A 27,500-nucleotide genomic window follows, 5' to 3' on the forward strand; every position below is an offset into this window, starting at 1 on the left:
GCCATTAAAGGGATACTTCACCCAAATAATATCGGCTATGGATTACTCCCCCCATGGAGACTTGAATTCATGGATATTGTGTTGTTTTTGTCGCATGTAAGCCAATAATTTGATGATCCCTATGGAGACACGTGTATAGGCTTTCCAGGTCTATGGGTTGATACGTAATACAGGGGCTGCTGTAAATGTTCTCTCTGTGTGAATCCAAATGTACTTAAAACAAGTACCAAAGGTAAGAGCGCTCGTTATGCAGAACGTCCCGTTTCACACGTTTTCGAAATGAATAAAGCAGATCTACAAGCTCGCAAGGTACCGCCTTGTGATCACAAAAGAACAAAAGTGCTTTGGCGAGGAGAGTGAGGTTGCCTTCGTCCGACCTCCACAGATGAACGCCATTCCAGTCAAACTCCATCCAAACTAGGAGCTGCCAATCAAAAGAGGGAAGCAGAGTCTCTGTACGATAAACCGGAAACCGAAGCGGATATATGTCTGAAACCTCAAAAGAAATAAAAGAGGTCGGAAACAAATTATAAAAAATTATAAATGGGCCAAGGTAAAGAAATAATATCTTACTCCCCAAAAGGAGGAGAGACACTTTATTGCAACACTGATGTGTCTGTCTTAAAGGAGTAGTTCACCCCCAAAACGACTTTTTATCCATTGATTACTCATGCTATGGAGACTTGAGTTCAATCATATTTTTTGTTTTTCATTTCATTCCTAATGCTGCATTCACACTGAGAGAAGCCAAGCTAATGGTTGGCTTGGTAATTCAATGTTATCTCTATGCAAACCAGCTTTTTTTTTTCAGCTTTGTAGCAACTCATAATGTAATAAGGGCTCATAATGTAATAAGGGCTCATAATGTAATAAAATAAATGTAATAAAAACTCATAATGTAATAATCAGCTCATAATGTAATAAAAAAAACGAGCGCATAACGTAATAACAGATTTTTCAATAATGTAACAATGTAATAATGTGTTACATTAAGAACCTCCACATAGGAGGCTCATAATGTAATAAAACTTCATAATGTAATAATGTATTTTTTATTACATTATGAGCTGATTATTACATTATGAGCTTTTATTACATTTTAATTATTACATTATGAGCTAGTTTTTTATTACATTATGAGCTGATTATTACATTATGAGTTTTTATTACATTTTTTGTATTACATTATGAGCTGTTATTACATTATTGGTTGTGGGTAACACACCTTGCCAACTTTGTTGATGAAGAATGGAGCAACTATCTGCTAAGCATGCAGCAAATGAATGTATATACTGTAGGGCTCATTTACAGGGAATACACCATGAATTTTCATTTTTCCAATTTGTATGTATTTTTTTGGTGTCCCACCAGCAGGTTCTATCCTCACAAAGTCCTATTTCTGACCATTGTGTCTTTCTCAGTTTATGGGCAGATCTATGTAAGCAGGTTTCAGAACGGGCTGTCTGATTTTAGATCCGATTGTGTGCTGAGTGGAGGTTGGGGAGGGGTGGGCAGGCCTGAGAAGGAGGCAGGAGGAGTTGGGAGAGGGTTGGGGAGGGGTGGGCTGGCCTGCTGAGCAGGAGGTGGGGAGGAGTGTGGGGCCAAAACTGGCTCAATAGCGCAGTCCTCCCACTCAGGACAAGGTGGTACTGCAGCTGAAAATGCCAGGCAGAAATGACAGGGGCTCTGTATTCAGGAGTGGTAATTTAGCCTCAAACCTTTTGAAAAACGTTTATATATATATATATATATATATATATATATATATATATATATATATATATATATATATATATATATATATATATATTTTTTTTTTTTTTTTCTTTTTGGGACACAAACAATGTTATATTATTTTTAAATTATTACATTATTTTTAAATGCATGGTGTAGAACCATTAACTGTACAAAGAGCATCCACAATGTTCAACGTACAGTTTGTGATTGTATCGACACTGAGTGTTGATGCAACATCGATAATATCCCCATGTGGTCAGTATGACGACAGTCTGCCATTGCTAATTCTGGGCCACTTTGCGGAAGGTCATGGGGACCATTATGTAAGCCTTGATGGACCAGTCACACACTTGATTCAAAGAGTCCAGGAAGCAGAGGAGAGAGCACCACTTCCATCTGGCCCTCACTCTCACCCTAAGTCTGGCCCTCACTCTGGCCCTGACCTGGTACCTCACTGTGGCCCTGACCCGGTACCTCACCTTGGCCCTGACCCGGTCCCTCACTCTGGCCCTGACCTGGTACCTCACCTTGGCCCTGACCCGGTCCCTCACTCTGGCCCTGACCTGGTACCTCACCTTGGCCCTGACCCGGTCCCTCACTCTGGCCCTGACCCGTACCTCACTCTGGCCCTGACCCGTACCTCACTCTGGCCCTGACCCGGTCCCTCACTCTGGCCCTGACCCGTACCTCACTCTGGCCCTGACCCGTACCTCACTCTGGCCCTGACCCGTACCTCACTCTGGCCCTGACCCGTACCTCACTCTGGCCCTGGCCCGTACCTCACTCTGGCCCTGACCCGTACCTCACTCTGGTCCTAAGTCTGGACAGATCGAAGTGGTGCGCTCTCCTCTGCTTCCTGGACTCTTTTAATCAAGTGTGTGTTATCGATGTTGCATCAACACCCAGTGTCGATACAATCACAAACTGTATGTTGAACATTGTGGATATTCGTAGAGTTAAATGATCCCCATATGTATTAATTTGCTGCATGTTTAGCAGATAGTTGCTCCATTCTTCATCAACAAAGTTGGCAGAGTGTGTAGCAACCAATAATGTAATAACGGCTCATATATAATAAGAGCTCATAATGTAATAAGAAATGTAATAAAAACTCATAATGTAATAATCAGCTCATAATGTAATAAAAAATGAGCGCATAATGTAATAATTAAAATGTAATAAAAGCTCATAATGTAATAATCAGCTCATAATGTAATAAAAATACATTATTACATTATGAAGTTTTATTACATTATGAGCCTCCTATGTGGAGGTTCTTTATGTAACACATTATTACATTATTACATTATTGAAAAAGCTGTTATTACGTTATGCGCTCGTTTTTTTATTACATTATGAGCTGATTATTACATTATGAGTTTTTATTACATTTTTTTTATTACATTATGAGCCGTTATTACATTATGAGCCGTTATTACATTATGAGTTGCTACAAGCTTGGAAATTTTAAAAGCTTGTTTGCATAGAGATTACATTGAATTACCAAGCCAACCATTAGCTTGGCTTTTCTGTATGTGAATGAGGCATAAGACAATAATTTGATTACAATAAATTTACCCCCATTGATTCCGGATGCATTCGGGTCCCCATCCGGGATGAATGGGGGTAAATTTACTATAGTCTGGGATCCACATGCCCAAAAGCTCAAGGAATAGGATTTAACCTGTGATGTTCTGCCGCACTTTTTATTTCTGTTTTATCTATTAGTTTGGTCATTAAAGGAGTAGTTCACCCCCAAAATGACTTTTTTTCTATTGATTACTCATGCCATGGAGAGTAGAGTTCAATAATATATTTAGTTTTTTGTCACATTCCTAAGACAAAAATGTGATAACAATAAATGTACCCCCATTCATTTCGGATGGTGACCCGTTTCGAAACGGGTCACCATCCGGAATCAATGGGGGGAAATTTACTCAAATCAAATTTTTGTCTTAGGAATGTGACAAAAAACTAAATATATTATTGAACTCTACTCTCCATGGCATGAGTAATCAATAGAAAAAAAGTCATTTTGGGGGTGAACTACTCCTTTAAGGTCCACAGAATGAGAGGGCCTGCTCTGCCGGAAACATCGCGAAAAAATGCCCAAAAAATTATTTGATAAGATTTTTTGGGGGGTAAAGGGTGCCAGGTATAAATCGGTTAAAACAAGTAAAAGGCTGTTGCTTGTGGGAATCTCCCCCCGCCCCTGCCCCCTCCCTCCTCCCGACCGCTGTCACTTCCACTCTCTCTCCTCATCACTCTCTCTGTGTCTCTCTTCCTCTCTCTCCGCGGGAGTTTGCATCAAGTCAATATGTGCCTTTTTTTTCGGGGTGGAGCAGCGCGCCTTGTAAAGTGCTACAGCACCTACAATGCACACGTACAGATCGCTCTCTCTCTCCCTCTGCGGTTACGCGAGCGGACGGCTTTTCCATGTGTTCCATCTGGTTTCGGTGCGGCCATTTAATGGCATTATCAAATACATTACAGATCACACAAATCACCATCACGTTGTGTGACAATACCTCTCTCTCTGAGCTGGATTACAGATGTCTGAAAGGGAGCTTTGTGTGCACATGCACATGCATGTGTGTGTGGGTGCGTGCGTGTGCGCGTGAGAGTCTTCAGTGGCCGTGTCCCTTGGATGTATCCTACAGATGTAAGACAGATGTGTACACACATGTCGCAAGGATGGACCATGTCAATCTGACGGAGAAAAAAAGCAGCAATGCACGTATACAAATATCTGTGTATACGTTTGCCCTTCTAATACATAATAGCCCTTCTAATACATAATATCGGCATGTGTTTACCTTTAACTTGCGTGGACATGCATATGCACACATAATTTGCACATTCGCTCTCCGTTTGGCTCTAAAGTTTTTTTCTTTCTTCCAAATTCTCATTCCTTAGCGTAGGCCCCTGTGCACCGAAACCGCAAATTCTGCCAAGCGCACACGTGCGCGCATGCACACACACGCACACGCACACACACCAGACCCTCGCTGTAAGCGCGCCATAATGTTCCATTTGCACAAACAGCATAAATTGGCCTGTCTAAATGTGATGACTTTCTCAGACACACCCCGGGGAGAGAGGGAGGGAGAGAGAGAGAGGAACGAGGCAATACAGAGGGAGGGAGAGATTAATGGATAAAGTGACAGGAGAGAGTGAATGAAGATGTCAAGTGGATGAGGGAGAAATGGACGGACAAAGTTATTGTCTAAGGCACTGGTTCTCAACCTTCTCAGTCCGCGACTCCCAAAATACTGGTAATCATATTTTAACTGGGGACCCCCCCACTCTGACGAGCATTAAGAGTTGAGACATTGCATTCTGTATAACACGATTCTATTGTGAAAATAGCAGATCTACATGCTCACAACGCCTCGCGTTGCAAGGCGTTGTGAGCATGTAGATCGGCTATTTTCACAAGTTCTGCCTCTAATATTTGACAATTTGGCCAATTCAATTTGATTTGTCATTTTAGATACCCTCTATACACATAAACTTTATGTTGGTTTGTTTACTGTTGAGTGAGAAAACAATGTTGCACATTAAGCTAATCATCATGGGGAACCGACCCCCCAAGTTGAGAACCACTGGTCTAAGGGGTGAGAGATGGAGAGATAAGAGGATGGACGGATGATGGATGGAAGTCTCTCCCTGCACACAGCCTCAAACAAACATAAAATGTGCTGTATTAAACTGTATCAAGAACATGTATTTCTTTGTAATGCACAGACAGCATTTCCCACACCCATACCCTACAATGCTCTGTCAAGAATCTTCAGATGAGTGATTTATAGCCTCGCATCACACACATACACATACACTCACACACACATGCATACATGCATGCGCACACACGCGCACGCACACACACACACACACACACACACACACACACACACACACACACACACACACACACACACACACAAACACACAGACCAGGAGGAGAGAAGGTGATAGAGACAGCCAGTGTGTCGAGGCCAATGCTGACTGGGTGAATCAAGCTACGGACACCGTAGCTGCGTCACCAAAATGCTGACGCATCATCTTTAGCCATAACAGTACAGGTAACTATAGCTATTGGAAAATAGCCGATCCACAAGCTCACAAGGCGGTGCCTTGTGAGCTTGAAGATCTGCGTGTAGATCTGCTTTACACATTTTGAAAACTTGTGAAAGGAGACATTCTGCATAGCGAGCACTTTTGGTACTTTTGAGTACACTAGCCCTTACCCGTTCAAAGATATGAGCTCCGAAATGATGTGCAGTGTGTGGGTTATGGGATGTGCACTGTGCACACAGTATATGAGGGATGGAAAGTAACTTTAACTGGTGCTTGCATGCTAATATGTAGGAGCATCAATGTAAGAAATACCCGTTCCATTTAGTGTGTGTGTGTGTGTGTGTTTGTGTGTGATTGTGCATGGCCTGAACAGCGCCCCTCCCTTAACATGTGTGGTCACAAAAGGTACTGTAGGCTAATATAGATACACCATAAAAATGCTAATCTACAGCATACGATTTGTGAAAGTGACAAACGGGCTTCACAGTTATGTCAGGTGTGTTCATATGCTAATGGTGATGCGATTTCAGATCAATTGCTCCAGCCACTGAGGAGAAACGCTGTTTCAGACAGACAGACAGACACTCACTCAGACAGACAGACAGACACTCACTCAGACATTCGCAAAATTATAGTATAGATTTGGATGACAATGATACATCTGTACTTTTACTGAAGTAAGTTTGTAGATCTGCTATTTTTGAAAAATCTTCAAAATGTGTGCAAGTCTTTGAATATTTTTGACCCGATTCTAAAAGTGTCTTCTAAATCCTTCTAAGGTTGAAAAACCTGTTTCCATGTCAGTGGTGCTCTTTCATGAGAAGGACCCCCAAAATGATATGTATTTGGCCACGGACCCCCATCTCAAAATATTTAGTTCCAGGGACCCCCCCAGAAGCAAAATTTGAGTTACAAATGTTCGCTTAAAAAATACACATATTCAACGATTTGCACACATTTTCAGTGAGCTTCTAGATCTACTATTTTTCAATAGCTAAAAGTATACTGTAATTCCAGACCTAAATGGGGTTAATTTACGGAAAAAAACACAAACTGTTAAAATATGCAGATAGGAGGTTTTCTGCGTGAGACGAAATATTGAGTCTTTTTTTCCTCCTCTGCTCTCTCCTCATCTCTCTCTCCCCCCAATGGAGGGACACACATTGGGGAGAGGTCTGGGTGGGGTGGCTCTGCCAGCGGATTACTGTGCACACACCAAGTCACCGGGGGGCCTGCAGCCTCTAAAGACCACCACCAGTTGGTGTGTGTGTGTGTGTGTGTGTGTGTGTGTGTGTGTGTGTGTGTGTGTGTGTGTGTGTGTGTGTGTGTGTGTGTTTGTGAAGGGGGGGTTCTCTCTGCAGTTGTTACTGATTTATATTACAGCCCCCTCATTTAGAACACACACACACACACACACACACACACACACACACACACACACACACACACACACACACACACACACACACACACACACACACACACACACACACACACACACACACCTCTCTGCCATCTCCCTAAGCGGCTGGCTGTGGAGCACGGCTTTCCAGGGTTCTAAGGGGAATCCAGGAGGATTATGGGAAGCAACACTAACCGCCAAACCCCCCAAACATCATCATTAGGTCCAGGCTGCGTGTTGTTTAGTGGCAACATGACTTCAACAGTATCATATGTGCATTTGAACTGAGCTATTGTTTTACGTGTTTAGACCACTTTAACCATTTTTTATGCTTTAACTATAAAAAAAAGCAGATCCACAAGCTCACAGTGTGGCGCTGCGAGCTTGTAGATCTGAATATTTGTGAATATTTGGTGAAAGTCTTTATAATTTTTTACCTGATTCTATAAATGTCTTCTAAAGCCTTCTTCTAGTGGTTCTCAAACTTTTTCATGTCAAGGACCCCCAAAATTACATGTATTTGGCCGCGGACCCCCATCTCAAAATATGTTGTTCCAGGGACCCCCCAGAAGCAATTTGATTTAAAGCATTAAATAATTCTAGGCCTAAATGGGTTAAAGATAAAGATACACATTTGCAATTCAAACACTTAGGAAGTGCTTCCCTATTTTCAAAAACAAACAAACATACAAAGAAAAGAATACAAACAATAATGTTAAAATGTACATATGGGATGAATTCCCCCATTAACCAACCGTTCACAACCAAGGCTGTTTTTATATTTAAATGTGTACCCCTCAAACCCAAAGCAAAGTTATTGTTTTACTCATAGCAAAGGGACTTTCATTTCATTAAACATGAACTTAAATTGCCTTCGAATGATTGATTAATCATGTGAATAATACGTTGATTGCCTGATACTGGGGTGCTCATTAAAGTGTGGAAGGGGGAACATACTTCAACTTTAAACCTGACTTTATTTTGATTTCCATTAATTATTAGATGACTGATTCGATTTTAATGAGTTAACCATGCTGTTTAGTCGTCGGAAAATGATCATTGTGAAATATCTTTTCGGTATTATGTTTTGCCAGATCTGATCCTAGAACTGATCCAAAGGGTTCTCTCCATGGAGGAAGTTCAGCTTATAGTTTCACAATCGTTTCTATTCCCCCGTCTCTCTTCCCCCCGAAAAAGAAAGTTCCGAAAGGGGGGGATTTTCTGAACTTTTTTTTCACCCTCCTTGTGTTTTTTCCATCAATCACTTCTCTGAGTGAGTCTGGAAGTCTACTGAGGTCTTATGGGAACTGTAGTCCACAAAGGAAGGACAAATGGCTAAACTACCTCTCTAGTTACACTGCCAGAAAATCAGATGTGTGTGCGTGTCTGGGTGAGAAAGAATAACATAGATAGAAATATAGAATATACGGTAGCTTGTGTCTGTGAAAAAGAAATTAACCATCTAATACTTTGTCATACGACTGTGTTTGCTGTTTTTGAAGTTTAAAAAAAAAATGTTTCAATAATGACATGCCCAAAGTACAGGTTGAAAGTGTGTTAACATTGAGAATTTGAGATAAAGTGTGCATGCATGCGTTCATACGTGTATGCGTGTGTGCACGTGTCTAGAGCAAGGGTTCCCACACTTTTCGAGTCGTGACCCCCCCCCCCCCCCAACATAATCATAATTTGAACTGGGATCTACAATCTCACAGTGAGCTTGTAGATCGGCTATTTACACAAAATGTTTGCCTCTTTCTCACGTAATATTTGACAATTTGGTATTAAAAATATAAAAATTAAAGTCAAAACAGTCATTAAATTGTCACTTTAGAAAGTGCAGATACCCTGCATACACATATATCGTTAACGTTGGCTTGTTTACTGTTGAGTTAATGTTAAAAAAAATAATAATAATTTGGGGGACCCCCCTGGGGGTTCCGACCCCCAGTTTGAGCTATAATAGGGAAAGCCAGTCATATGGCGTAAGACCACAGGACAAAAACACATGTGACCACTGTACCACGCAGCCAACAGATGTGCCAGTGATGCCACGCCCTCTCCTCTGTGTTAATCACACTCACACTTACACACACACACACACACACGCACGCACGCACGCACACACGCACGCACGCACACACACACGTCCGACTGCAGCCAGTGCTTATGGGTGATGATAAGGCCTCATGCCTTCACACCTCCTCCCATACTAGATGTCGACAACGGCAGAAAGCAGCAGCACAGAAAGCAGTCTAAGCAGCAGTGGCTAAGCAGAGAGGGCTGAGCCGTGTGACCACAGCGGGAATGGGAACCAGATGGGACAGGCCTCCCTCCCTCCCTCCCTCCCTCCATATAATTGGGAGTTGCACAAGAAGGCTGTGCATGGCATTACGCACCGCTTATACTGTATTTATACTGTATGTATACAAAACCTCACATGTCCAAGACCGTTACTTTTCCGCATTCAAATTCAAAAGCATCATCACAAGTAGCACATCAGCAAGCTTGAAACACTAGAAAACAGGAGAGACAGCCGCTGGCCGCCGCGTCCACGTCCATGGACGCGACCGTGGACGCGTCCATGGACGCGGCCGCGAAAAAAACGTCCGTGGACGCGAGGCCGCGTCCACGGACGCAAACGGCCGGCCGTCCCGGCCGTGGACGCGACCGTGGACGCGGCCGTGGACGCAGACGGCCGGGGACGCGGCCGTGGACGCGGCCGTGGACGAGGCCGCGGCCGTGGACGCAAACGGCCGGCCGTGGACGCAAACGGCCGGCCGTGGACGGGTCCATGGACGAGGTCGCGAAAAAAAGGCAGCGAAAAAGAAAAAAAAAGGTGTCTATTGTATGTATTTTTTGATGGAGAATTCAAATATGACCTTCTTTTTTGCATAGGACAACTCTAACCTGCATCAATTGGTATTTTATAATTGCCAATTGTACCCTATCCATCTAAAAAACAAATTGGATGTCTATTGTATGTATTTTTTGATGGAGAATTCAAATATTACCTTCTTTTTGGGATAGGACAACTCTAACCTGCATCAATTGGTATTTTATAATTGCCAATTGTACCCTATCCATCTCAAAAACAAATTGGATGTCTATTGTATGTATTTTTTGATGGGGAATTCAAATGTTACCTTCTTTTTTAGATATGACAACTCTGACCTGCATCAATTGGTGCATCAACCTACTTACTATCTATCTATCTATCTATCTATCTATCTATCTATCTATCTATCTATCTATCTATCTATCTATCTATCTATCCATCTATCCATCTATCTATCCATCTATTTATTTATACTTCACCTTTAGTCCAGAAGAGAGTTCAGCCTCAGGAACTTGCACACATGGAACTGTGTCATGACTGTGTCATGGAGCTAAAACAGAGCCATGTTAAATACTCACAATGACTCTGATGGACCAATCAGGGTGGTGGTGGGGGGAGGGATCAACAATAGACAGAAACTGGATAATGCTTTGTTAACTGTCCCACCTAAGTCCCTGCTAGTCTGAACAAACATCACCTTCCCTCTCATAACACTACTACTACTACATTTATATAAAGCTGCTCTTGCATTTGAATTCAAGTCTGACACAAGTTAAGGTTAACTTAGGTAGTATTTCATTTTGCTGGCTTTTAGGGTCTGTGTGAGTGTGTAGGCTCACAAATTATTATAATTGTCATTAAGTGACTCTGAGATCTATCCATCCATCCATCCATCCATCCATCCATCCATTTATTTATACTTACTGTTTACATTTTCTATAAATATTTATTTCTATATAAAACTCAGTTGTGTGGAGTTATTGTGTGCCTTTTCTTGTTGCTAAAGAGTCCATTTGTTCACTAGACATTAAGTCAAGGTTACTATTTTGAGTTGAAGCTAAGTGTTTTATTGCTTTGTGGTTTAACATGATTTAAAAGGCAAATTCATTGTTATGGTTACTTTAGAAGACTGCTTTTGCATTCATGAGTTAAGAGAGCCAAGCTAATTCAAAGAGTTAGGTTAAAGGAACACAAAACATGACCTAACTCACAGCTGCCATTGGACAGACAGTTACAACATACTCTTATCTTTCACAGAACAGACAATTATCATTTATTTGATCTATTTGAGACTATGTAGCTGCTCTAGGGGAAATAGAGCATTATATCAGCCTATTCAATTGATAATGACCAATGGGTGCCAGTTTCTAAGTAGTTAAAGCATATTAACATAACAATATATGTGGCCTAGACATGGACATTGCCCAATCAACTCGTAATCTACAGAAATGTCCACCACATCACACAGTATAAAACCTAGTAGGCTTAGTGGATTACCTATGTTAAATCATGTCAGGTTAGTTTGGTTCAAGATTCAAGTATAATAATTTATGAGACAAAAATGTAAACAGCACAAATGTACAATCACATCTAGGCTAGAATGATAACATAAAGTCCTGACTACTCCTTGTTATTGTGGTCCTAAATACTACAATGATTAGTTTGGATGCATTGCTTCTATCATGTCCAATTAAAAATAAATACATTACATACATACAGAAATCTGCCTTCTCCTGTATTGTATTAGTGACATTCATTATAAATAGTAAAATAACAGGACAGAGCAAAAAAGGCCTCTGTTGTGTCTTTATCTGATCACATGCAATCAGACACTCACACTGCACAGCAATACTTTATTACAGGCTCAAGGCCCACAGGGTAAGAAGACCATACATTACAAAGATAATAATTAAAAAAACAACAACAGAGTACATTCACCAAGCCCCAACAGAGCTAAAAAGGCACTCATGCCAGTGGCCTCTAACGGTAGACATGTACCTGACAGAGTTTTCCCCACATTGGTTACAGATATAAGGTTTCTCTCCGGTGTGAATTTGTTGGTGTATTTTGATATGTTCCAGTCTAGGAAAGCTCTTTCCACACTGGTCACAGCAATAAGGTTTCTTTCCAGTGTGATTTTTCTGGTGTGCTTTGAGATGATGAATATCACTGAACCTTTTCTCACACTGGACACAGCAGTATATGGCTTCTCACCAGTGTGGATTTTCAGGTGTCTTTTCAGAGCCGTCTTCAGAGTGAACCTTTTCCCACATTGGTGACAGCAGTAAGGTCTCTCTCAAGTGTGAATCTTCTTGTGTTGTACGAGGCTAGATTTTACAGTGAAACGTTTGCCACAGTGTTCACAGCAGTAAGGCTTTTCTTCGGTGTGAAATCTCTGGTGTACTTTCAGAGCAGCCGTTAAACTGAACTTTTCCCCACATTGGACACAGCTGTACGGTTTCTCTCCTGTGTGAATTCGTTCATGTATTTTGAGATAAGACAATCGAGTAAAGCTTTTCCCACACTGGTCACAGCAATAGGGCTTCTCTCTAGTGTGAATTCTCTGGTGTTCTTTTAAAATCCCCTTTTGAACAAATCTTTTCCCACACTGGTCACAACAATAAGGTTTCTCTCCAGTATGTGAACGCTTATGATCTTTTAATTGTCCAGACGAGCAAAATACTTCCCACATTGTTCACAGCTGAATGGCTTCACTCCGGTATGAATTCTCTGGTCTACTTTGAGATAATAAATTGAGCTGAAGGCTTTTTCCACATTGGTCACAACAGTACTGTCTTGGTTTAACTGAGGACAGCACAGGACAGGGAGAGAAAACACACACCTGATAAGAGCCAGATTCACACATTGATCAGCATTTAAGTAACATCATCATTATTATTGTTGAGTCTGAAAAGAACAATACAATGTGATAGATCTTTACACATCTGACCCATAACATTATTAGCAATTCACATGGTTACTATAATAGGTGAGTCTTCTAGCTTTTAAAAAAAATATATGTCATTAATTCTTTCTCTTACTAAGTGGAACATCCCACTTCTTAATTGTATATTATTTGGAAAGGGTTGAGTAGCAAAATGTTTGCCATAAATTCAATGCTGAGTTGCATTTGTTTTCCTACATTTCCCCTTCAATGTATTATTACAATGTATTTACTATTTCTTACTTAGGTCTACTTAACTTTGTATTTTTACATTATTATATTGATCAACATTAACACATAGTGTGTGTTAGGTTAGGTTAGTTGCAGAGGCCTTTTTTGCAGAGGCCTTTTTTGCTCTGTCCTGTTATTTTACTATTTATAATGAATGTCACTAATACAATACAGGAGAAGGCAGATTTCTGTATATGTAATGTATTTATTTTTAATTGGACATGATAGAAGCAATGCATCCAAACTAATCATTGTAGTATTTAGGACCACAATAACAAGGAGTAGTCAGGACTTTATGTTATCATTCTAGCCTAGATGTGATTGTACATTTGTGCACATTTTTGGCTCATAAATTATTATACTTGAACCTTGAACCAAACTAACCTGACATGATTTAACATAGGTAATCCACTAAGCCTACTAGGTTTTATACTGTGTGATGTGGTGGACATTTCTGTAGATTACGAGTTGATTGGGCAATATCCATGTCTAGGCCACATATATTGTTATGTTAATATGCTTTAACTACTTAGAAACTGGCACCCATTGGTCATTATCAATTGAATAGGCTGATATAATGCTCTATTTCCCCTAGAGCAGCTACATAGTCTCAAATAGATAAAATAAATGATAATTGTCTGTTCTGTGAAAGATAAGAGTATGTTGTAACTGTCTGTCCAATGGCAGCTGTGAGTTAGGTCATGTTTTGTGTTCCTTTAACCTAACTCTTTGAATTAGCTTGGCTCTCTTAACTCATGAATGCAAAAGCAGTCTTCTAAAGTAACCATAACAATGAATTTGCCTTTTAAATCATGTTAAACCACAAAGCAATAAAACACTTAGCTTCAACTCAAAATAGTAACCTTGACTTAATGTCTAGTGAACAACAAATGGAAAAAAGGCAGCGAAAAAGAAAAAAAAAGGTGTCTATTGTATGTATTTTTTGATGGAGAATTCAAATATGACCTTCTTTTTTGCATAGGACAACTCTAACCTGCATCAATTGGTATTTTATAATTGCCAATTGTACCCTATCCATCTAAAAAACAAATTGGATGTCTATTGTATGTATTTTTTGATGGAGAATTCAAATATTACCTTCTTTTTGGGATAGGACAACTCTAACCTGCATCAATTGGTATTTTATAATTGCCAATTGTACCCTATCCATCTCAAAAACAAATTGGATGTCTATTGTATGTATTTTTTGATGGGGAATTCAAATGTTACCTTCTTTTTTAGATATGACAACTCTGACCTGCATCAATTGGTGCATCAACCTACTTACTATCTATCTATCTATCTATCTATCTATCTATCTATCTATCTATCTATCTATCTATCTATCTATCTATCCATCTATCCATCTATCTATCCATCTATTTATTTATACTTCACCTTTAGTCCAGAAGAGAGTTCAGCCTCAGGAACTTGCACACATGGAACTGTGTCATGACTGTGTCATGGAGCTAAAACAGAGCCATGTTAAATACTCACAATGACTCTGATGGACCAATCAGGGTGGTGGTGGGGGGAGGGATCAACAATAGACAGAAACTGGATAATGCTTTGTTAACTGTCCCACCTAAGTCCCTGCTAGTCTGAACAAACATCACCTTCCCTCTCATAACACTACTACTACTACATTTATATAAAGCTGCTCTTGCATTTGAATTCAAGTCTGACACAAGTTAAGGTTAACTTAGGTAGTATTTCATTTTGCTGGCTTTTAGGGTCTGTGTGAGTGTGTAGGCTCACAAATTATTATAATTGTCATTAAGTGACTCTGAGATCTATCCATCCATCCATCCATCCATCCATCCATCCATTTATTTATACTTACTGTTTACATTTTCTATAAATATTTATTTCTATATAAAACTCAGTTGTGTGGAGTTATTGTGTGCCTTTTCTTGTTGCTAAAGAGTCCATTTGTTCACATTTGTTCAACAGAGTACATTCACCAAGCCCCAACAGAGCTAAAAAGGCACTCATGCCAGTGGCCTCTAACGGTAGACATGTACCTGACAGAGTTTTCCCCACATTGGTTACAGATATAAGGTTTCTCTCCGGTGTGAATTTGTTGGTGTATTTTGATATGTTCCAGTCTAGGAAAGCTCTTTCCACACTGGTCACAGCAATAAGGTTTCTTTCCAGTGTGATTTTTCTGGTGTGCTTTGAGATGATGAATATCACTGAACCTTTTCTCACACTGGACACAGCAGTATATGGCTTCTCACCAGTGTGGATTTTCAGGTGTCTTTTCAGAGCCGTCTTCAGAGTGAACCTTTTCCCACATTGGTGACAGCAGTAAGGTCTCTCTCAAGTGTGAATCTTCTTGTGTTGTACGAGGCTAGATTTTACAGTGAAACGTTTGCCACAGTGTTCACAGCAGTAAGGCTTTTCTTCGGTGTGAAATCTCTGGTGTACTTTCAGAGCAGCCGTTAAACTGAACTTTTCCCCACATTGGACACAGCTGTACGGTTTCTCTCCTGTGTGAATTCGTTCATGTATTTTGAGATAAGACAATCGAGTAAAGCTTTTCCCACACTGGTCACAGCAATAGGGCTTCTCTCTAGTGTGAATTCTCTGGTGTTCTTTTAAAATCCCCTTTTGAACAAATCTTTTCCCACACTGGTCACAACAATAAGGTTTCTCTCCAGTATGTGAACGCTTATGATCTTTTAATTGTCCAGACGAGCAAAATACTTCCCACATTGTTCACAGCTGAATGGCTTCACTCCGGTATGAATTCTCTGGTCTACTTTGAGATAATAAATTGAGCTGAAGGCTTTTTCCACATTGGTCACAACAGTACTGTCTTGGTTTAACTGAGGACAGCACAGGACAGGGAGAGAAAACACACACCTGATAAGAGCCAGATTCACACATTGATCAGCATTTAAGTAACATCATCATTATTATTGTTGAGTCTGAAAAGAACAATACAATGTGATAGATCTTTACACATCTGACCCATAACATTATTAGCAATTCACATGGTTACTATAATAGGTGAGTCTTCTAGCTTTTAAAAAAAATATATGTCATTAATTCTTTCTCTTACTAAGTGGAACATCCCACTTCTTAATTGTATATTATTTGGAAAGGGTTGAGTAGCAAAATGTTTGCCATAAATTCAATGCTGAGTTGCATTTGTTTTCCTACATTTCCCCTTCAATGTATTATTACAATGTATTTACTATTTCTTACTTAGGTCTACTTAACTTTGTATTTTTACATTATTATATTGATCAACATTAACACATAGTGTGTGTTAGGTTAGGTTAGTTGCAGAGGCCTTTTTTGCAGAGGCCTTTTTTGCTCTGTCCTGTTATTTTACTATTTATAATGAATGTCACTAATACAATACAGGAGAAGGCAGATTTCTGTATATGTAATGTATTTATTTTTAATTGGACATGATAGAAGCAATGCATCCAAACTAATCATTGTAGTATTTAGGACCACAATAACAAGGAGTAGTCAGGACTTTATGTTATCATTCTAGCCTAGATGTGATTGTACATTTGTGCACATTTTTGGCTCATAAATTATTATACTTGAACCTTGAACCAAACTAACCTGACATGATTTAACATAGGTAATCCACTAAGCCTACTAGGTTTTATACTGTGTGATGTGGTGGACATTTCTGTAGATTACGAGTTGATTGGGCAATATCCATGTCTAGGCCACATATATTGTTATGTTAATATGCTTTAACTACTTAGAAACTGGCACCCATTGGTCATTATCAATTGAATAGGCTGATATAATGCTCTATTTCCCCTAGAGCAGCTACATAGTCTCAAATAGATAAAATAAATGATAATTGTCTGTTCTGTGAAAGATAAGAGTATGTTGTAACTGTCTGTCCAATGGCAGCTGTGAGTTAGGTCATGTTTTGTGTTCCTTTAACCTAACTCTTTGAATTAGCTTGGCTCTCTTAACTCATGAATGCAAAAGCAGTCTTCTAAAGTAACCATAACAATGAATTTGCCTTTTAAATCATGTTAAACCACAAAGCAATAAAACACTTAGCTTCAACTCAAAATAGTAACCTTGACTTAATGTCTAGTGAACAAATGGACTCTTTAGCAACAAGAAAGGGCACACAATAACTCCACACAACTGAGTTTTATATAGAAATAAATATTTATAGAAAATGTAAACAGTAAGTATAAATAAATAGATGGATGGATGGATGGATGGATGGATAGATCTCAGAGTCACTTAATGACAATTATAATAATTTGTGAGCCTACACACTCACACAGACCCTAAAAGCCAGCGAAATGAAATACTACCTAAGTTAACCTTAACTTGTGTCAGACTTGAATTCAAATGCAAGAGCAGCTTTATATAAATGTAGTAGTAGTAGTGTTATGAGAGGGAAGGTGATGTTTGTTCAGACTAGCAGGGACTTAGGTGGGACAGTTAACAAAGCATTATCCAGTTTCTGTCTATTGTTGATCCCTCCCCCCACCACCACCCTGATTGGTCCATCAGAGTCATTGTGAGTATTTAACATAGCTCTGTTTTAGCTCCATGACACAGTCATGACACAGTTCCATGTGTGCAAGTTCCTGAGGCTGAACTCTCTTCTGGACTAAAGGTGAAGTATAGATAGATAGATAGATAGATAGATAGATAGATAGATAGATAGATAGATAGATAGATAGATAGATAGACAGATAGATAGATAGATAGTAAGTAGGTTGATGCACCAATTGATTTAGGTTAGAGTTGTCATATCTAAAAAAGAAGGTAACATTTGAATTCCCCATCAAAAAATACATACAATAGACATCCAATTTGTTTTTGAGATGGATAGGGTACAATTGGCAATTATAAAATACCAATTGATGCAGGTTAGAGTTGTCCTATCCCAAAAAGAAATTAATATTTGAATTCTCCATCAAAAAATACATACAATAGACATCCAATTTGTTTTTTAGATGGATGGGGTACAATTGGCAATTATAAAATACCAATTGATGCAGGTTAGAGTTGTCCTATGCAAAAAAGAAGGTCATATTTGAAATCTCCATCAAAAAATACATACAATAGCCACCTTTTTTTTTCTTTTTCGCTGCCTTTTTTTCGCGGCCTCGTCCATGGACCCGTCCACGGCCGGCCGTTTGCGTCCACGGCCGGCCGTTTGCGTCCACGGCCGCGGCCTCGTCCACGGCCGCATCCACGGCCGCGTCCCCGGCCGTCTGCGTCCACGGCCGCGTCCACGGCCGGGACGGCCGGCCGTTTGCGTCCGTGGACGCGGCCTCGCGTCCACGGACGTTTTTTTCGCGGCCGCGTCCATGGACGCGTCCACGGCCGCGTCCATGGACGTGGACGCGGCGGCCAACGGCTCTTGCTGAAAGTTAAAGGGCATAAACTAAAGTATATCGTCGCTGTCGGGTGGAAACCTTGTATGTCCAAAACCGTTTGTTTTGTATTCATTATTTTTAAAACGATTTAAACTAGTGAAAACAGCCGATCTACGAGCACACAACGCCTCGCAGTGCGAGGCGTTGTGTGCTTGTAGATCAGCTGTTTTTACTACTTTTGTGCGATGGCCTTGTATGATGAAGCAGGGCTTTACTTTGCTTTTTTTTTTTTACAAAATTAGAAACTTGGAGATACGAGGTTTCTGCCCAGCAGTGACGATATGGAGATAAGCGGTTTCTGCCCAGACAGTAACGATATAGGCAGGAATCTGGCGCAGTCGTAAACTCTTTGCTGAAGCCAGTGGAACGGCGGTGGAATTATTCTGCGGTGCGTGCGTATATACCTTGTGGTGGCCGTCATTAGTGGTCGCTGGAAACTTCTTCCATGGGGGAGGAAACGCGTGTGTGCACTCGCCCGTGCGCGTGTGTGGGAGTGCAGTGGGAGTGCAGTGGGAGTGTGTGTGTGTGTGTGTGTGTGTGTGTGTGTGTGTGTGTGTGTGTGTGTGTGTGTGTGTGTGTGTGTGTGTGTGTGTGTGTGTGTGTGTGTGTGTGTGTGTGTCAGATTAGGGATGCTGACAGAACCCTAGCTAAAAACCCCAGGACAAAGATCCACTCGTCCTAGACAATTCTCCCTCTTGGCCCCCAAACTGTGGAATAAACTCCCCGTTGCACTTAGAACGACAGACTCACTCCCTAGCTTCCGCCGTGGACTGAAGACTCACCTCTTCAGACTCCACCTAAGCCCATAGCACTTACTGTAGCACTCGCCTACCCTCAATGACCATACATGAAAGCTAGATAGCATTTTTTAAGTTTAAGGTGCTCGGTCTACCCACGTTATTTTGTCTAGATTGATATTTCTATGCATTTGATGCATTGATGTTGATGTATTGATGTATTACCTTGATTATTGTAAGTCACTCTGGATTAAGAGCGTCTGCTAAATGCCTAAACTGTAAATTGTAGGCCCCTTACCTTGTGGTTCTTGCCGTGCCGGTACACCATCCAGTCCTCCCCGTTGGTGCTGACCTCCAGCTTAAAGGTCTGCACATAGTAGGACTTCTGGGTCTCCTTGGAGACCGCGCCCTGCGTGGCGATGCCCGTCAGCACCTTGAGCACGTGGAGGTCCACCTGGGGGGGGGGGGGGGGGGAGAGAGGGAGAGAGAGAGAGAGAGAGAGAGAGAGAGAGAGAGAGAGAGAGAGGGGGGGGGGGGGGAGTCATTATTAGTGCAAGGGCTCATCCTTCATCATGTTCATTTGAAGCAGAATTGACCTCTCTCTGTGTCCCACTGTTGCTCGCACACACGCGCGCACACACACACACACACACACACACACACACACACACACACACACACACACACACACACACACACACACACACACACCTGAGCTGAGCTCTCTCTCTCAGATCGATAGTAATGACCCCGCGGCTCATTTTAATTCCCCCTCATCAAACAACAGCCATGATCACCTCTCTATCCCTTTACGGGTGCTGACGCTACGTGCTTAGCATGCCGTTTTTTTTTTTTTTTTTTTTTTGCTCAGTCACCACTAGGCAGTTTGGCCAGCATATTAAAGAGAATAAGGGTCAGAATAGCTAATAAAAATTTGTAACAAATGGAAGGAATTAGCAACGATGCTAAATGAGCCATGCATGTGTCATTTGAGAGCTCTGTTAATGTCTAGAGTAGTTAGTGTACCAGTGGTCCGGGGACCACCAGTGGTCCTTGAGGGGATTCCAGGTTGTCCCCTGCCAAATGATGGAGAGTTGGAGACTAAATGGACCCTTATAGATCTTTAACTCTTGAGGGTGTAAAATGAAACCAAATGGACAAATGGACCCGTACTGGTCCATTTGTTTTCAAAAACCATGTTAAAGTTATTCATGAAACTTTAAGGAAATATGTTTATTGTCTGAACCCTGCACACTCACTCTCTCATTTCTGTCCCTGTGTGTGTGTGTGTGTGTGTGTGTGTGTGTGTGTGTGTGTGTGTGTGTGTGTGTGTGTGTGTGTGTGTGTGTGTGTGTGTGTGTGTGTGTGTGTGTGTGTGTGTGTGCGTGCGTGCATGCGCACGCGTCATGCTGAGGTATAGTAGAAAACAGGGGGAGGTAAAATGCTGCGTTTGTTATCTGTCAGCAAGACAGGTGTTTTAGATTACTTCCAATACACATACACGTGTGCACGCGCACACACCTAAATTATATACGTGCAGTCGTGCACACATACACACACTCACAAGCTTAGGGCCAGACAGGGACCCACCTAGACAAGTAATCAATAGCCCCGGAACAGAGAGGAAGAGAGGGAAAAGAGGAGAGAGAGAGAGAGAGAGAGAGAGAGAGAGAGAGAGAGAGAGAGCTGAGGAAGGACAAGACAGATTAGAAATTAGGAGTGAGTAGAAGCACATAAAGAGCGAGAATCGGAGATTGGGAGAAAGAGACGGAGAGAGAGAGAGAGAGGTAGAGAGTGTATTGCACTGTGAGTATTCCCTGGTAGAGAGAGAGAGAGAGAGAGAGAGAGAGAGAGAGAGACATAGAGAGTGTATTGCTCAGGGAGTATTCCCTGGGAAGGTCTCTCATCAATCACACAGCTGTTAGGATCACCACCACCAGCAGCCCAGCTCGCATCATCAATCTGCGCCACACCTTACTGGAACACGCCGTACACAGCACAGCACAGCCAGCAGCGGCCTGTGCTATGTTTCACCCGTTTCAATGGAAAAGCCAGGGGGCCTCCGACGGACGCTCAGTCCAAGTGACGGTCAATCTGACTGACTGTCTGTCGGAAAACCCCCTCCCTCGCAATGGGGCACCCTTTCTTACTTCTCTGTAACTTTGTAAATATGCTGCTGTACTGCCTCCGGGTGATTTTCCCCCTTGGGATAAAGGTATTTATCTATCTATCTATCAGTCTATCTTTCTCTATTGCGCTGCCGCACTGCCTCTGTTTACACCTAGTTCCTGTTAATTGCGACCGTAGGTCGCAGATTAGTATGTGAACGGTCACAGCTTGTCCGTATGTATGTATCTCTGTCTATAACGCCTGACACTGTGGTTCTATGGGTTTGTCGCTCTGACATCACGCTCTGACGTCACTGTGATGTCAGGGGAACCACTCTGAACAGAATGGGTTTGCCGCTCTGACATCACGCTCTGGCTTCACTGTGATGTCACACTAACAGAATCCCTTTTATGCCCATATATGGAGTTCCCTGATCATCATCATCAATATTAAGCCCATATCTAACAGGCCTTCATATGGGAATGCCCATATATGGAGGCCACATCGGCCACATACCACACTAACAAAATCCATATATGGCCAAGACAGATGGCCAAGACGGCCCATATCTGTGTGGCTGGTTCTACAGACAGGGATCTCCATGTATGGACATAGCAAGCATGCATGTACAACATTCAGGGAACATCTCCAAACTGCAGAGCCCTTTAACAAAGATTAACCGAGATTAACTAACCCTTAAACCAAGATTAACTGTATTCCATTCATGCAATACATGGTTAAGTCCTAGAATTATTGAATGCTTTAACCAGTTAAAAATAGCAGATATACAAGCTCACAGCGCGGCACCGAGTGCCGCGCTGCAAGCTTGTAGATCTGCTATTTTTGAAAAGGTCATGAAAATGTGTGCAAATCTTTGAATATATGTATTTTCAAAGCGAACGTATGTAACTCAAATTTTGCTTCTGGGTGGTCCCTGGAACTAAATATTTTGAGATGCGGGTCCGTGGCCAAATAAATATCATTTTGGGGGTCCTTCACATGGAAAAGTTTGAGAACCACTGCCATAGTAGTCTCTCAAGAACAGACTAACTGAGCTCCAGTTAAGTGAAAAACACCTTTTCTTTGACGATGGCTAGCCAGATTGCTGACATAGAAACATAGGATTCAAAAGACACTTATAGAATCGGGTCAAAATTCATTTTTTCACGATTTTTCAAAAATAGCAGATCTACAAGCTCGCAGCGCGGCACTCGGTGCCGCGCTGTGAGCTTGTATATCTGCTATTTTTCAATAGTTAAAGCATAAAATAATGATACACAATAATGTGTACCCGTTCTAAATGGGTTAAATCTACTTTGACGTGAGTGTTCCTGACTAAAAGAAGGATAGAAGTGAGACAGATAAAGCAGACAGACATCACTAGTAGAGAGCGGAGGACAGTGTACGGTTCTCTACTGAGCACACAACTAGGGATGGGACCATATGAAATATCACGATTATTGTGACGAAAGAAATCGCAATTTACGATATCATCGTGATAATCAAAATCCACTATCCTGGGGCGGAACATTTGCCAAAAAAATTGCAGATCTACAAGCTCACAACGCTTGTAGATCGGCTGCTTTTTTTTGGCAAAGACATTTGATAGAGATTGAAAGAAAGACAGTATATCAAGTATGTATATTAAGTACATTTTATCAGTTATAGAGGGTTTAAGTGGTACCGGATATGCAGCTCGGCAAATAAAAGGTGAATTGATCCCAGTGCATGACGGAGGACGTTATATCACGATGAATCAAATCTCCACGATACGATTATCGTGAGTGTTTTTTTTTATCACGATAAACGATAATATCGCTTATCGTCCCATCCCTACACAGAACACCCCAGAGAGAGATTTAAGCCTGACACACGTGGCCCTGGGGCCAACACACACACACATGCCTGAGACACACGCTTCTAAAAACCAACACACACACACACACGCATGCACGCACGCACGCACACACACACACACACACACACACAGCAAAGTGGTCAGTGGAGGCCAAAGAGTGCAAGACGCATGGAGAGAGAGGAGGCATGCTGGCATTTATGACAGCTGTTTGTCAAGATGCATGGGAGCTGCCACACGCAAACTACCCTCCCTCTCTCTCTCACGCACGCACGCGCGCGCGCACGCACGCGCACACACACACACACACACACACACACACACACACACACACACACACACACACACACACACACACACACACACACACACACACACACACACACACACACACACGCGCACGCACACACACACACACACACACACACACACACACACACACACACACACACACACACACGTCTCTCTCTCGGCTAGGTGTTAACACAGGAGAACAGCTGAGATGCAGTGGAACGCGATGACCCAACACAACTACACTGACCATGCAGAGAGAGAGAGCGAGAGAGAGAGAGAGAGAGAGAGAGAGAGCGAGAGAGAGAGAGAGAGAGAGGTATGAGTGCCATAGAGCAGTACTTCTCAAACGTTTTCTGTGTCAAGGACCCCCAAATTGATATAGCCAGGGGTTAAAGCCAAAAAATATCCCAAGACTGAAAATGTCCCAATATGTGATTTTTGACGTGTACATGGCGCGCATACTCCGCGTAGTGCACACCAATATTTGGAGTGTTTCCATTCAATTCTGAACTGCCTTCACTGATACTCATATCTTGAAATTATACGGTACCTGCTTTTTAGTTTGGAGATCACTTGACTAGTGTTTTGATGACTTTGTCATTCGCGCCGTGGCCTCCCCCTTATTTATTTTGTTGTGGATCTGCACTGATCTCAGAAATAGCCCCTATGGAATCCTCAAGACTAGACAAGATCTACAAGCTGGTAGATATGCATAGCAGCATATCTGCAACACCCGAGCGCAAACCAAACATAGCAGGAGGGAAGCAGAAGGGTTCATGGAAACTTGGCTTCTTCTCGTTCCTTCCTGTCCTCTCGCTCAGCGCCGGGACTTCATGACCATCCTGTTGTCATCGTCCATCCCTCACGGCTGCACTTTGACTGCTGTCGTATACTTGTACCATACGCACGCCGCCCGCTACGCACTAAAAACCTGCGGCGTCTATCGACTGGTCCATTTGTAGCACTCTCTGACAAATGCCTCTTAGATCAGTAGTTCTCATACTTTTTCGTGCCAAAGACCCCCAAATTGATATATCGTCACTGTCGGGCAGAAACCTCGTATCTCCAAGTTTCAAATGTGTACATGTTTTCGCAAAGCAAAGCCCTGCTTCATCGTGCAAGGCCGTTGCACAAAAGTAGTGAAAACAGCTGGTCTACAAGCACACAACGCCTCGCACCGCGCGGCGTTGTGATAAATTATCATTTTGATATACAAGGTTTCCACCTGACAACGACGATATATATTTGGTCCTCTGAAAATGTAGATTTGTAGCTACAGTGTACGGGATGTGGGTGCATTTCAACACAGGACGCTCCGTGCCTGAATGGCCCGAATAAATAACTCTGAGCGTGTGGAAATATGACATATGTGTGTTTGGAGGAGGATGTGCGGTCCGGGGAGGCCTGCTTGTCTTGCTTGGGCTCACAGGTGTGAGTCCAGAGACAGCCAATGTGTCTATCAACACAAAATTAATGTCCTTGAGCAAGGGTCTTCAACAGGGGGTCCGGGACCTCTAGGGGGTCCTCAGAGTTACTACAGGGGGTCCTCCAAATCTTTGTGTGATAGAAACATTTTCCCCCCTTTTTTATATTCACCACTTGAACCCTAGCGTCAACATTCTGAGAACTTTAGCCAACAATAGCAGATCTACATCCGAGCTTGTGTAGAGGGGGAAAAGTATTGATGGTTCAAGTGGTTAAATATATGAGATCAAAAATGTACATGAATCCAAAATACACTGATGATTGTGCTGTATGAAAAGGTTTTCATCTCTCTCAACTAATGGGTCCTTGGCCTGAAAATGTTGAAGACCCCTGTCCTTGACAAGGCTGTCACGTGCGTGGATTTAGCAGACTCAATGAAAGCCGTCGAGATAATTTAAAGTACCGCTGTGTAAAAATCAAACTGCGGTTCCCGGTTCAAAACAAAAATGGATCTACCACTCCATAATGAATGCTTCAGGGTCCTGGGATGTTTTGGGCATCTAATATTTGATATTTGGAAGTAAATAAATTGTTATTGTGAAAAACACACCAGTGACAGATTATAATCAAGAGAGATAAGCTTATATTCGCTGGTTTGAATCCCTGTCTGTCCTGAGTGCGGCCCACTCGCTCCCAGCTGTCCGCTGGCACACAGACTCATAACTCAGGTATGGCACGCGGAGGCCACATGTTTGGCAGTGTGATGGAATACAGGAAACAATGTCTTACGCTGGCATCGAGCGCCTGAACCCTGATATTAATACACCAATGTGCGCACGCACACACACACACACACACACACACACACACACACACACACACGCACACACACACACACACACACACACACACACACACACACACACACACACACACACACACACACACACACACACACACACAAATAGAGCCGTGGAGTGATTACCTAAACCGTGTCAACACAGGGAAGCGAGGGAAAAAAACAAAACCACAGCTGTTTGTTTTGTATTGTTCAAGCATCGCTTGATAGCTTCAGCTCTTTGTTTGATAAAGTAATGATTTGGCTTTCATGGAGCGCAGGTTTTCGCACCACACCCCCAGAAAGACAAGGAACCCTTTGGGCCTTAAAAAAGATGAAACGAGTGAACTTTTTGCCTTTAGTGAGTCTGTGGCCTCTTTAGCAACAAGCAATCAGTATGCAGCGGCGCAGACGAGGTCATTTCAACTGAACTATCCTCTCTGCGGTCCTTTGTACGTTCACAGTATTTGAGTTCATGTAGAGTATGTGTTTCTATATCATGGGCCGGATACCTTGTAAGCTAATGCAATGTGTTTTAGATTCAAGACTAGACACTCAGCTAATGGAATAGTCCTCGCTAGCATGACCGATACCTTAAAGCACTTAAAACCGTCGAGTACATTTTCAGGAGGGTCAGCTCTGTACTTCTGTACGGTCTGTTCTTTCCCCCCGTTCTACAAAAATATTTTCAATGTACAGGCCCACAGGACTCAAACCAGTGAAAGTAGAAGGTCTACAAGCTCACAACTCACCACTTTGCGCCACACTGTGAGCTTGTAGATTGGCTATTTTCACTACTTCTTAGTATATTTATTGTAATCTAATTATTGTCTTAGGAATGCGACAAAAACCCAAAAAATATTATTGAACTCAAGTCTTCACAGCGTGAGTAATAAATAGAAAAAAAGTCATTTTGGGGTGAACTACTCCTTTAAAACAGCTACCATTGCCCTGGAAGGTTAAAAGAAGGTAACAACCAATCTGGCTAACCATCATCAAATAAAAGGGAAAAACAGCGCCCCCTCTGTTTTGCTCCTTTGCAGCATTAGAAAGTCTGTTCTTGAGAGATTAGGTAACAACAGGAGGGTCAGTCATCAGTACCTGGATGTACTCCTTGTTGCTGTCCTCGTTGGGCGTCCAGCCGTTGTCATCGTAGTTGAGACGAGCCTGCCGCGGCAGCCAGCGGTCGTCATAGAACGAGGAGGAGGCAGTGATCTGGTCGTCTGTGATCTTGCCCGACTCCAGACCGAACGCATTGCTGCAGTGGAACGCTGCCAGGAGGAGAGGAGAGGACCACACAAAGGTTTATTAAAGAGTTGGTGCTATAGTGCTGTACTTTTTCTATATATATTTTGCTTTCATCAGATTGTACTTACTCTCGCTGACCTCCTTGTGCGTCATGTTGTATCGTGCTGAGAAGCCGTCTTTGGCCACGGCCATGTCGGTGTGGAAGGCCAGGGACAGGATTCCCGTGGACGACTGGATCTCGGGAGGGACCCTGGTCCCACAGTATCGACCAATCAGGGGGCCCACTGCAATGCAGACACAGGAAGTTGGATATTAGCTATGTTGACCGGATCCCCTATTAACTTGACATACAAAGTGGGTACACTGCCTTCACT

General features: G+C 42.1%; 1 protein-coding gene across 1 annotated transcript in view; it reads right to left on the minus strand.

The window, feature by feature from the left end:
* nrp2b (neuropilin 2b) overlaps window positions 1–27,500 on the minus strand; it is a gene marked incomplete at both ends in the record, with an annotated part of 157,335 nt that overhangs the window by 75,255 nt on the left and 54,580 nt on the right. The window contains 3 exons of the mRNA XM_080752747.1: window positions 19,656–19,811; window positions 26,980–27,149; window positions 27,255–27,410. Coding sequence (XP_080608873.1) covers window positions 19,656–19,811; window positions 26,980–27,149; window positions 27,255–27,410 — 482 coding nt within the window. The remainder of the gene's footprint in view (window positions 1–19,655; window positions 19,812–26,979; window positions 27,150–27,254; window positions 27,411–27,500) is intronic.

The sequence above is a fragment of the Nannobrachium achirus genome (assembly GCF_963921795.1).
Source record: "Nannobrachium achirus genome assembly, chromosome: 22".
NCBI classification, from domain to species: domain Eukaryota; kingdom Metazoa; phylum Chordata; class Actinopteri; order Myctophiformes; family Myctophidae; genus Nannobrachium; species Nannobrachium achirus.